The sequence below is a fragment of the Clarias gariepinus genome, chromosome 5 (genome assembly GCF_024256425.1).
Source record: "Clarias gariepinus isolate MV-2021 ecotype Netherlands chromosome 5, CGAR_prim_01v2, whole genome shotgun sequence".
NCBI lineage: Eukaryota > Metazoa > Chordata > Actinopteri > Siluriformes > Clariidae > Clarias > Clarias gariepinus.
Window position 1 is genome coordinate 7,851,548 of NC_071104.1, and position 13,409 is coordinate 7,864,956.

Here is a 13,409-nt window from a genome sequence, read left to right on the forward strand (position 1 = left end):
CTACATGTACATCCTTTCTTTCCTTTTTCCCTTCCTCCCTGCCTTAACCCTTTCCCTCCCCATTATTCCAATAAATTAATCTCTTTTCCGTAAGACCTCACCTCGTGTCCCTGTTTGTGATGTCCCCCGTAGTCAAACCCGCTACACTATCACTACACTATCTACTTAAGCATCCTTACAAGCTGTTTTAATAGTAGCACGATTTATACAACCTGCCTTGTGTTAACACTTTAGACAGCTATTGGTATACACCGGGCCTGGTAATACCAAACAAGCATCAGGAATGCCAAAGTTGTGTCCGAAACACTTGAGCCTGTTCACAGAGAAATGTGGTCTAACCATTATGGTGGTTCTAATAAAAACTCTACCTTTCTGTCCATTTCTTTCTATCTGACTGTTTCTCTCTGGCTTACCATCCTCAGGAGCCTCTGTAAACTCCATGTCATCCATGACTTCAAAGTCAAAGCCGAGCAGGTCGATGGGGATGCCGTGTTTACGAGCGTAATTTTGCTGACCTCCGGTTAGGAAAGCTTGGGTGAAGAAGAAGCCTGATATCCAAAACACAGCTGGTGTGCCATCATCATACCAGTCCTACACAAGGAAAACATGAGGATGATTAACACCCTGTATCATCATTACTGCTACCTTATACAAGTCTATAAGAGGTGGCTAGGATCTTTTCTACCAGATCTTTTTTGCAATCTTTACTCACTACAGCATCATCTTTATAAATATATTTTAATATAACAAAATACCATGCTTACAGTCTGTTGTAAGTATAGTGACATAAGTTCTTAGGTTAGTGCTGTGTGCTATAGTGTATGTGTGGTCAAACAGGACAGCCCAAGCTCACCTGTAAGAATTTAAGCCTCTCTAGGAAGTCCTTGACGTATCCTCCAAGAGGCTTGAGGCTTGGGTACGACTTTTTCATCCACATTCCCGGAACACGGCCCTTCAAGATGCTTGTCACTACTTCCTCTAGCTCGGCTGACATCACCACCAGCCCCTGTAGCACAGAAAGGTAAATAGGTAAAGATCTGGCACATGTGTTTATCTTCAGTACCAGGCATGCTAACAAGAAGTGTGACAAAAACTAGGGCATCTGTCCTACACCACACAGGCTTCTCTTAGGTACCTCAGAGCTTCCAAAGATAATCTAAGGTCACAACACATTTCACAGGTTCTAAAGCTTGCTTTAGAATTCCCTTTTAAGGTTTAACCATGTACGGTTCACATTTAGGAATTCACATTAAAGGTTCCTCATTATATTAAAAGAACCTCTAAAATTTATCTAAGGTTCCTCAAAGCCTTTAAAAGTATCTCTAAGCGTTCTATAATGGCCCTTAAGGCCTTAAAAGTACAGTATGTACAGTACTGTATAATGTTTTTTGAGGTTTCTTATCTAAAGTATGGTTCTGACCTTGACGGCCTTCTGGATGTTGATACATGAATCACGGATTGTCCGTAGCAGTTTAATGAAGCGACCCATCTCCTGCACCAGCACGGTGTTCATGCTCTGTCTGTAACTGGTGGGAAATTTGCGCATGGCTGCTTCCGTGTCAAAGTCTTCTGGGAGTTTGCTCAAAATGTCTGAAGCCACCGCAGACACCATTTTGTCAGAGGATTCAGCATCACCCCCTGTCATCCGAGACTGTAGGAAAAAGATGAAGGTGCTGGATTAGCAAATTCATTTCCATAATTAAATACCAGGATGTCGCTTATAGTTCATTCTGCAAAAGCCACAAAATTACTGACTAGATTTTAGATTTAGCATGAGCTTACATTTATGGTTAAAACTTCCAGAAGTAAAACACACACACAAATTAACAAACAATGACTAGTTCATCAGAAATGTGCATGATTATTGCAGCCATAAGTTATGCATGGGAAATTATTAGAATGCTAACATTACAGCTACTGTAGGGTCAGAAAGAAGCTCTTTTTTTAGTTACATACAAACAAGAGTATACCTAAATGCAAGGAAATTAATGTTAATTCATCCACATCTAAAAAAAAGAAACAGCTGCAATAAATGAAGGCATTATTTATATCTTATTACATAGAAGTAATACACACACTGGTTTTCCTCACATGAATATTATTTAAAAAACCTGATTGGATAACGCCCATCATGTTGAAAATTAGGACTAAAAATAGCAATGTGGGCTGATCGATTTATCCTCTCTGTGTATGAACTATACTAATCTGTGTTTTATTATTTACAGTGAATGATATTTCCTAGGAAATAGGAAATAGGACCAAGAGAAATTCATTTGTAATATCTAGGTTTAAACAATGAGATTTTTAACCTGAGTAAGCAGGATGCTGTCAAAGAGGAGCTGCGTCTCCACCTGATCCTTGGTGATGTCAGCATTGGCATTCATTCCAAAGATTTCTGGTGATGGGTACAGTGGGAGTGCTTTGGTGTACTCTATGTAGCTGATGAGCTGGAAAAGGAACAAGACATTTTCTGATGCACATACGCAGAAAGCAGAGACACTAAAGATTTATGGTGCATTTACAGCATGCCACCGTTATGCATTGTATGTGTGTGTGGTGTGTGTGGTGTGTATGTGTGTCAGTGTGATATTACATCTCCTTCAGGCGGTGAGTAGTATATTCCGCTTGGGTCAAACTTGTACTCTGGGTCTTCAATGATCTTATTTGTGTAGAAGATGGAGAGGATGGTGCGGAGGGTCCGACGGTCCCAGTCATCCGTCACACGTCCTCCATAGTTACACTCTCCTGTCATGTAGCGCAGAGCATCAAACGGCACATCCTAAAACAAACAAAAAAAAATTATTAATGAAAGCAGTTTATATAGTCTAGTTGGCGAAGATAAAGTTTATCCACATATGAGGTGATGCAGGGGGGTCCCTTGAGGTACATAATTAAACAAATACTAAATTTGACTTTATTTGTATGTATGGTTAATGTGGTTAATAAGTTATTTTCTAATGCTGATTTCATTTAATTTATGGTAAATTATTATTATATTTTATTATTAAATTCCTAAATTATATTGAAAAATTATTATATATTTAACTAATTGAAGCATTAAAATTATGACAACAACTGTAAATAACAGCTTTGTCTACAGAATAATTCTTGCTTTTGTTTATGTGCCGGCATACTAGGTGTCAGTTGGCAATTTTAGGACACTTCAGAAGTCAATGGACTGTGCAGACCAGCAGAAGTGTATGCACTGTGCATGTGCATGTGTGTATTCTTACTTCATATTGGTCAAGAAAGATGTGCAGTTGCTGAACTGAGACACGCAAGTCAGTTTCATTGAACTCATAGGGGATGTTCCAGCCCAGGGGTCCAAACTTCCTTCGCTCTTGGGCAAGGGCATGAAAGAAACACAGGCCATACAGGAGCTTTTTGAATACCGCCTAAAACACACACACACACACACAATTTATATATATATATATATATATATATATATAAGGAACATGACACTCTAATCACTGCACTTTGCCTTTGAAAAGAATTGCGACAGAGCAGAGTTTCTGTGTAGGGCAAAGAGTGTGTGTCTGTATGTGTGTGGGACGCCGAGAGAAGGAGGGGGTGGAAGGGGACCTTTAAAGGCGAGAGTGTGTGTGTGTGTGTTAAAGGTAAACGATCCATTTTTTTTCTCTCTCTCTCTGTATTAGCCTGTCGTTAGTTGTTATGTGTGTGTGCGTGTAATTTGACACCGTGCTCGTTCGCACACACCAACACACACACACACACACACACACACACACACACACACACACACACATAACAACTAACGACAGGCTAATACAGAGAAAGAGAGAAAAAAAATGGATCGTTTACCTTTAATGAGACTTGCTTTTGCTTCATACGCACACACGTGTGTTATAAGAAACGGTACACATGCGCTGTACAAACGCTTACAAACACAAAATAAAATATGTTTTATGTGCACACACGTGGCCACAGTGTTCCAGTACACGAGCACTAATAGAGATGAGCACTAAGACTCAGCAGGGGAGACGATTACCCACAATTCCGCAGCACAAGAGAGAGAAAAACCATTGGCTCAGTTGTGATCACGTGACGCTCAGCGTCAAAACAAGAAGCGAATGCGTGATACTCGGTACAGGATACTCGTAAACCAAGACTCGCTAATTTTTCAAGTTAGAATTTATAAAAAATCTTTGCTCGTCTTGCAAACCGCGTTTCTCGCAATTCAAGGTTCCATTTTTTATATATATATATATATATATATACACATACACATGCAAACATGTACAAAACCCATTACTACACAATTACGTGTATAGTGAGTGAAAATATAACATTTTGCTATATCGTAAACCAGATACTACCCGATAGACAACACTTATATTTATTTAATTAACTTATTTTTTTCTAGACTCCGGACTTACCGGCTTTGAGTTGCTGTTGAAGAACTGTGGATCAGAGATGGGATCCATATTAAGGGAGCCGACAATGTTGGAACGCAAGCCCTTGGGAGCCTCGTTTGTCATCTTAACACTGTTTTGAAGGACAGCCACAGGGAAGTTAGGTGAGGGGTAACTTGTGAGCCACAGACGGAATTCTGGATTAGTGGTGTCTGGGTTGAGCTCCTGGAGGAAAATAAGGTCACAACATTTTAGCAGTTGGTATAGCAAAAGCTTTCTTTCAAGTACAAAAGACTGTTTTTTCCAAATATTACAAATACCACAAACTATGTCCGGCTAAACACCACAAACTATAATCAGCAATTTTTACTTCTAGTAGAGGTAATTTCTGGTTCAACTAACAATTTAATGACTTTATTAAATGCTACAAACTATACTTCTAGTTCTAACTTTTATTCAGGTTTCACTGCTATCCTAATAAACTACCATGTTATCCAGCAGTACCTCACAAACCCGTTCCAGCGTTGTCATCCAAGAAGTGGCCAGGTGGCAGTTTTGCAACACCACCCAGGTACCGTACCTCATTCCTGCATCTATCATATTCATTGCAATGGGACCCTGGCCTTGGCCCAGTGACAGAGAGGTCAGCTTGTTGCCTGTGAAACCCTGTGAACAACACAAAAGGCACAGTGCTTCGCATAACAGGGCAGTGATTCTGCTGAGACACTACTGAAACCTCAAAGGGCTTTAAATACAAACATTATACTTTGGTGTAACCTACAACATTCTTTGACAAACACTGAAAAGAAGGACAAATGTTTAACCTGTTCATCTCCAAACTTCAGCAGAGCTGCCATTGGGTCAGAGCCTGGTGAGAGGATGAAGATAAGGGGAGCGCAGCTGTGACTGTCTGAAAAAGCGTTCCCCAGGTTAAAGGGAGGCACCTCGACAAACCGCTGTCCCAAGTTGCTGGACACAAACTCCTGCACCATAGGAATGATCTGCAGGGGAAAAAATTTAAAAGAGGAACACACAGATTAAGGGGTTTCAGGTTGTAGTACTCCTAACAGTAAATTGCACTATGTATAAAAGTTGACGGACTATTGTGCACAATTGTGTTACCTTGTCTGGTCTCAGACATCGTATTACCAACATTCTCCTAAATTGTCCCAGTGTTTCTTGCCACTCCCCAGGAAAAGGTGTGTGATGAGGATCCTGTGTAACAAACACATGTAACATAAAGTTGTCACTTAAGCCATAATTGTCATGTTTTAAGAACCCAATATAGCCATCTTGCATGATTTTAGAATCACTTTCTTTATTTTCTAAACACACCTTATTAAACACAGTGATTATTTATTAAGCACACCTTGCTGTCATAGACTTCCTTCCATTCATCATCTAAACATTCCATGTCTTTTCGCAGGCCCCTGAAGGGCACCATCTCATCCAGACGACAGATCTCGTCCCAGGATTTTTTAGCTAGCCACTTGCAGGGTTTGGGGTATGGGTTATCCAGACCCACGCCACCCGTCAGCAGAAAGCGCCACTCATTTTCATCAACCTAAAAGATGAACCCAAGGTCGTGTTCAAAAATTATAGTATTCCTGGTGCAGATGATATTATCGCAATTTGGTTTCTGTGTCTATAAGTAACAGCAGCAGTAACATGCAGTTTAAAGAATCAAAAACACATGGAAAAGGCCACAACAAGCATGCTTACTGATTTTAGGCAGTACTTACAAGTCCTTCGTGTTTAAGCAGGTTAACACTGAGACAGAAGGAGAAGAGCAGCTTGTCTTTCTCAAAGAGTGATCGGCACACATTTACATAAAGGGAGTAGGTGAAATGGTCTTTTAGGATCTGCAATCTAGACAAATACACAAATAGGCAAGTAAGAAAAATAAATACTGAAAATTATCTTTTTTTAATCTTGGTGCAATGGCTTTATAAATATATCACTTATTTTCACTGTTATTGATACATGGTGATTAATTATTTTAATAAAATATGGACACATTTTTTTATCGTATGTTTGGGGATTTGGACAGCTTTTTTTTCTTTAATCAATGAAACCATCATTCAAAACATTTTTTGTAGACTTGGTGTGATCTTTGTGTAATATTAAAAAAATATATATTACCTCAATAATATATATATATATATATATATATATATATATATATATATAATTTTAGTGTGGGATATATGTAAAAAAAAAAAAAAAAAAGGAAATGGGCTAATATTTTGACATATTAAAGCTAAAACATTTTTTTATGGCTTAAAGACATTTCTTTGTGTTTAGGACAACTAAAACTAACAGACAAACAACCTATAGAAGAATAATTACAAAAAAACATTTTCATGAGAAACAAAATTTCTGCTAAACAAAACAGTTCATGTAGCTTCTCACCTCTGCTCCAGAACCTCACTCTTGTCTGAGTTGTCGATGGATGAGTTAAAGAGATTGATGAACCAGCCAAGTGAGTACTGGTACATGGGTTCAATGTTTGCCAGATCAGCGATGGAGAAAAACAAAATGCCAGAGTGGACTGAAATGGGTGTGTAGCCCAAACGTGTTTCATCAATCATTTTTTCCGTCACCTCAGCTACAGCTTGCTTCTCTGAAATATTATTGGCCAGCACTTTGGAGGAGGAGAGAATCTCTACAGCGCTCTCATCCTCCAGGATGTTACCTTCGGATGATGACAGTACTTTCAGGATCCTGTCTTCAAGCTCTTGAAGCATTCTGCAGGATAAGGAAAAGTGGGCCAGACACTTTCTAAGTCACAAAACATCTTTAAAATTACACCACAATTGATACCATTTATATTTATACAATTTATACAATTTATACCACAACCTTAACAACTCAATGTTTATTATTATTATTATTATTATTATTGATAGTGTTGTTATTGATGCAGTTGTAATGCAATGCACTCCAACGTGAATCTCCAACAGCTCTTGATCACCATGGAGATCATTATTTCCCAATAACATTGCCCCACTTTGTAATGCATCAGAATTTCAATGTTTGCTAAGCACTGTCCATTTACAAAAAATAATTCTCCTAATTCTCTTTAAAGTCTCTTAAGGTCAAAGCTCTTGGGTAGAATTTGCTTCTGCTGTGTCAAAACGTGTGATTTTCCTCTTATCTAAAGCATCTCTTTACCTTATGAAGCTGGGTGTGTGAGCACTGGGAAACTCTTAAGCAACCACATGAGAAAAACAAAAGCAACAAAGCAAATTCTACTGATATAACAAGAAGGAAATAGTGGGAAATAAAGGTTCTCTCTCGACATACTTCTGGTTTTCAGCTCCCTGCAGGATGAGGGCTTGTTTCTCCTCTTCTAGATCTGGCCTCTCTCTAGCTACTACTATACCAAGCAGCTGGTCCTGAATTCCCTCAGGTGTGATCATGAAGTTCAGAAGCGTCACCTAAACATTCAAGGTGAATTTGAATAAAGTAATGGCACACAGGGCAATTCACTGTCACACCACATATGAGAAGTATGTTTTATATTTGGTGTCCTTTCTTGTAATACTTATTATGGTTGTTGTGTACAAATGGTGCGGGCGTGCATGTGTGTGTGCATGTGTGTTTAAGCCCCACCTTGACTGAAGTCTCTGGCAGATAGTGTGGGTTGCGTAGTTTGGTGGTGATGTAGAAGCGGAAATCTGGTGAGTACTCTATGGTGGAGTCTCCCAGCCGGATACACACACTCCCACTTTGCTTAAATGTCTGCTTCAGCAGCAGAGGCTCAAGAATGGGGTCCAGCTCCTCGCCCACATTTTCCAGCAGCACTGGAAAACAAATTTGTTTTAAGTTGCTTCATTTGCAATATCCTGAAAGAATTAACAGTAACCAAGTACATTATTCCAATTATTTACTGAGTAGTTAATTTTCCTGCAATTACCTGGCTTGCCAAATTGAATGCAGTTCTCCAGCGTTCTTACATAGTCGCTGTCGCTCAGCTTGATAATGTGCAGGTTGTTGGCCTTCTCCATGTTCTTTACCCATTTGTTTGCTTGGCCCTGTGGGTCGATCATCAGTGGCCATCGCCTTGCATTCCTGCAGAGGAGGGAGGTAAGACAAAGAAGTTAGAAACATTTCAACCTCGTAAAAAAAAAACAAAAAAAAAACATCTCAAATAATATTTGCCCAAGGCCAGATAAAATCAGATTTAGCAACATTCTTGTAGCATTATGTTCACTTCTTTATCTTTAGCATGTCACAAAATATAGTGCAATCACAATGCAAGAACAGTATGGTGTTTACTACACAGCTGTCATGGTTCAAAGAAGTCCAAGCTGACTTCTAGGTTCAACTCTACAGCTGTCACACAGGAAATCCATATCAAAACTTAAGGTAACATGTGTGTATACATGCACCTCATTAAGTGCAATACTGTGCAAACACATGATCGACATATTTCGTGTATGTATAGATTTGAGGAAGCACGTACGAGATGATGATGGCGCTGTCAATGGAAAAACTATCAGATGGAAGACCAGCAATGTTCCAGCTTCTGATTTTTACCGGATCTCCCAGGGAACGCTTCAGTGAGACATGCTTAGAGCAGGGGATCCCTCTGGCCTTACACAACTCGATCCATTCATCTGTAGCACTCTAGAAAGGCAGGTTAAAACAATAATTGAAAATCATATACAGTTAAACCTTGGATTGCAAGCATACTTCATTCTGGAAGTGTGCTTGTATATCAAAGTACTCATACAGTATAATGAAGCAAATTTCCCTATAAGAAATAATGGAAGCTCTGAAAATGAAAACAATTTGTTCCACAAGCCAAAAATATGAATAAAAAAATAATAAATGCAACATTTAAAACCAAAATAAAACAAAGTAACTTGCACTTTACCTTTGAAAATAATCCTGACGCAGCAATGTTTCTGTTAGTGTGTGTGTGTATGCGTGAAGAAGAGAGGAGAGGAGGAAGTAGGGGGCTACTGTGTAGGATGCCTTTCATAAACACACATGACCAGAAACATTGCTATGGAGTAATATCTCAGACATTATTTAAAGGAATTGCAAGTTTCATTTGCAGTTGCGTTTTCCATATGTGGACGCAAGTGTGACATAATTCAAATGCAATTGCAAACTTTGCATTACCGTTTGCTTTTTCGCCTTTGTGAACGAACACTGACTGCCAAATTTCAAATGAAAAAGAAAAGTCCATTTGCATTTGCATTTCTCATGCCTTACAAGTTATGAGCCTGTCATATTTAAATAAAAAAAATCAATTACCACGTTTGCTTTTTCACTTTCTCTGCCTAGCGCGTGAAACCGGCAAAAACTTAGACGCAATTGCTAATCCATTTGCAATTGCATTTCCAACGGGATACATGGAATCCTTTCAATCAGCATCTGGGGTTGGTCTATACTGTGGGGCGTTATTGTATGAGGAGTGACGTCACTCGCAGTCGCCGACCAAGAAGGTGAAATTTGAGCAATGGATGTGAACCACAGGAAAGTTGGTGTTATGCGCTAAAATTTTTACCTATACAACATGTCTTTTTATGTTGCTTATTTTATAATCAAATTCGTTTGGTGCAATTTGTAAATCATAAACCTATAAATTTATGTTCTAATATAATATTTAATAGAGGTTATGTAGGGAGGCAATCCGTGGTTGAAAACCATTTAAGCGCATAACATTAAAAAAAAGAAATTCAATAGCTTTTTCGTTATGTGGATTACACATGTAAAACTAGTTGTACTATAATCCACTCTATCACTGCTAATAACTACAACCTTTTTCTCATTCAGTTAATTTCATTTTTTTTCTTTTTCTTTCAAAAAATGAATACAACCCTTCCCTTTGCAATCTTCAGTTTGATATTAATTAGGGCTGCAACAACTAATCAATAAAATTAATAATTTATCGATAATGAAATTTGTTGTCAACGAATGCCGTTATTGATTAGTTGGGCTGCTCACGTCACTGAGGAGCGCGACCACAAGATGCACAAATACACAAAAATACACACAGATACACAGCCGCTCGCGCAATGAAGGTTACAGAAGCGTCTACAGAAAAAAGCGCGCGCCCCGAGTTCTCCAAGGTATGGGAGCAATTTACATTAAACGCCTCTAAGAAGACGGTAACCTGCACGCTATGCAAGACCGAGCTTTCATGGCATGTTTTCAACACTTAAAAAGAAAACATGTTGGTGTTACGGATGGCGAAACGTCACCAGGGTCAGTAAAAACTGTAGCTCTTCATCGTGTAAAAGTTGTATAGTTTAAGTGCTTTTGTTTAAACTGTTTGCTAACTTCGGGACAGTTGCGCTAGATCTGTTCATGTGCTACTCGCTAGCATCACATTGTGCAATCACCTCATGAGCAATAGTGATTAGTTAAATGGTGCTACTTTAGATTAGCTTAAATTACACGTATGTTTATATACATATATTTATAAATATACACACATATATTTATAAATATATATATATATATATATAAAACTATATATAAACTACATATATAGTAGTTTATATATATATATATATATATATATTATGTCAGTGTATTTTTTAAACTATATATAAACTACATATATATATATATATATATATATATATATATATATATATGTAGTTTATATATAGTTTAAAAAATACACTGACATATACATTTCATTTAAGGTTTAAAATGTCAAAATTTAGGATCATTTAACTCTATATGTGGCTTTTGCATTTTTAAAAGTTTATTTTTATACATAAATAATACCCTGATTTATGTTTTTTTTTTATAGTTATAAGCAAAACATCAAATTATAAAAGCGTTTAGGTTTATCCGATTAATCGGGGGGAAAAAATCAACTAATCGATTATCAAAATAATCGTTAGTTGCAGCCCTAATATTAATTCATTGTTAATTTTTTTAGTTATTAGCAAGGATAGAGTGCATTATAGTACAGTTGGTTTTACATTTGAAATTTCTATAGCAAAAAAGTTATTGAATTTTGTTGATTTAATTGTCATTTTTTGCAACACATAATAGACTTTTATCAAAGTGTATTAATTTTCATACATATATTTACAATTATTATTATTATTTTAATATTAAAAAACACCCCAACTCTCATTTAACAAATTATCTGTTGTATTGCCACAAGAATTGTCTATCATTTATTTTAAAATGTACATTAAAATAATTATTAATCAATTAAACAAACAAATAAACAAATAATCCATACTGTAACCTAACAGTGTAATATGTTTGATGTCCTGTGAGGTATTTCTCTGTAATCTTGTGTATTCTTCTGTAAACGAACAGTTAGGTTTTGGTTATGTACTTTTTAGATGGTCCCTTAGTGACTCCATCGCTATAAACCGCCGGTAAGCCGCGTTTCTGAAAGATTTAGCTCCAGCAGGCTGTAACAGGAGAAGATCTAAAATATATATTTATTTGTAACAGCTTCTCTGTCCACTCCAGAGTAAGAAAATATGCGATTTGTCATTTTTGTGTGTTTATTTCTTGATAAACAGATGAGATAATCTCGGTTAATCTCCATTGTTTAAATTTCCTCTTCTTGGTCGGCGACTGCGAGTGACGTCACTCCCCATACAATCATGCCCCACAGTATAGACCCACCCCTGAGGCTGATTGACAGGTTTCCGTGTATCGCGTTGGAAATGCAATTGCAAATGGATTAGCGATTGCATTTGAGTTTTGGCCGGCTTCACACACTACGCAGAGAAAGTGAAAAAGCAAATGTGGTAAATTATTTTGCTATTTAAATATGACAGGCTTATGACTCGTAAGAGACTTACTTTTTCATTTGAAATTTGGCAGTCAGTGTGCGTTCGCAAAGGCGAAAAAGCAAACAGTAATGCAAAGTTTGCAATTTCATTGGAATTATGTCACACTTTGTGCATCCACATATGGGAAACGCAATTGTAAATGTAATTTGCAATTTTTTTTTTAATAATGTCCGGGATATCACTCCGTACACTGCTTACACACTAATGAAATCACTGCTTTCTGACAGAGAAAGAGAGAGACTGGATCTGTAACAAGAAACCTCTCTAATGACACTGGCTTTTGCTTTACGAGTGCACACACGTGGTCACAATGTTATAATAAACAGTACACATGCACGGATATTGACTATACGAGTGACTCGCGCGCACCAAGACTGAGCATAGGAGAAAATTACCCATAATACTTTAGCATGCAAGATAGAACCATTGGCTGAACTGTGATCATGTGACGCTCTGCAAAAAAGTGCATGCGTATTACTCGTGTATCAAGTTAAAATTAATTTACAAATTTTGCTCACAGACCAAAAAAAAAATTACTTACAATCCAAGGTTCCACTGTATAAAGAAAGAGAGTGTCAAGCCCAAAATTATTCATACAACAAGCAAATTCTGACTTAACGTTACTTTCATTCAAACAAGAAGATAATAAAATGATGTATGAGAAGCATCATTGTGGAAAAATTACTCATCTTTTATTTACATTTGAGCAAAATTGCAATGTCCATAATTATCTATACCCTGCTCAATAATCAATAGAAAAACCTCTGGCTATTAATTGGCTATTACGGCAAATCAAACGCTTCATATAATTGCTTACCAGCTTTTTGTATGTCTCCACTGGTATTTTTGCCCATTCATCTTTATCGATGAGCTCAACTCTTTCAGCTTGCAGGGTCTCCTTGCTATCAGCCTAATCTTTAGTTCCCTCCACAGATTCTCAATTGGATTTAAGTCAGGACTCTGGCTAAGCCACTGCAAAATGTCATTGTTTTTGTATGCTAACCATTTCCTCACCACTTTTGTTGTGTGGTTGTCATGCTGAAGTGTCCACTGGTGCCCAAGGCTAAGTTTCCAAGTTCCAAAACACCCCCAAAACATTAGGTTCTCACCACCATGTTTGACAGTGGAGATGGTTGGTCTTAGGGTTGAGGGCTTCTCCATTTTTATGCCAAATGAAGGCTACATCATTGTGGCCAAACAAGTAAATTTTTGTTTCATCTGACCATGAAACAGAAGACCAGGA

General features: G+C 37.5%; 1 protein-coding gene across 1 annotated transcript in view; it reads right to left on the minus strand.

Moving 5' to 3' along the window:
- LOC128524004 (dynein axonemal heavy chain 7-like) overlaps positions 1-13,409 on the minus strand; it is a 57,505-nt gene that overhangs the window by 3,263 nt on the left and 40,833 nt on the right. The window contains exons 45-61 of the mRNA XM_053496265.1: positions 8,845-9,008; positions 8,296-8,450; positions 7,992-8,182; positions 7,683-7,816; positions 6,789-7,124; positions 6,119-6,245; positions 5,746-5,940; positions 5,499-5,591; positions 5,201-5,377; positions 4,881-5,042; positions 4,401-4,601; positions 3,234-3,395; positions 2,594-2,779; positions 2,310-2,447; positions 1,421-1,651; positions 854-1,006; positions 414-591 (exon numbers count right to left, since the gene is read on the minus strand). Coding sequence (XP_053352240.1) covers positions 414-591; positions 854-1,006; positions 1,421-1,651; positions 2,310-2,447; positions 2,594-2,779; positions 3,234-3,395; positions 4,401-4,601; positions 4,881-5,042; positions 5,201-5,377; positions 5,499-5,591; positions 5,746-5,940; positions 6,119-6,245; positions 6,789-7,124; positions 7,683-7,816; positions 7,992-8,182; positions 8,296-8,450; positions 8,845-9,008 — 2,983 coding nt within the window. The remainder of the gene's footprint in view (positions 1-413; positions 592-853; positions 1,007-1,420; positions 1,652-2,309; positions 2,448-2,593; positions 2,780-3,233; positions 3,396-4,400; positions 4,602-4,880; positions 5,043-5,200; positions 5,378-5,498; positions 5,592-5,745; positions 5,941-6,118; positions 6,246-6,788; positions 7,125-7,682; positions 7,817-7,991; positions 8,183-8,295; positions 8,451-8,844; positions 9,009-13,409) is intronic.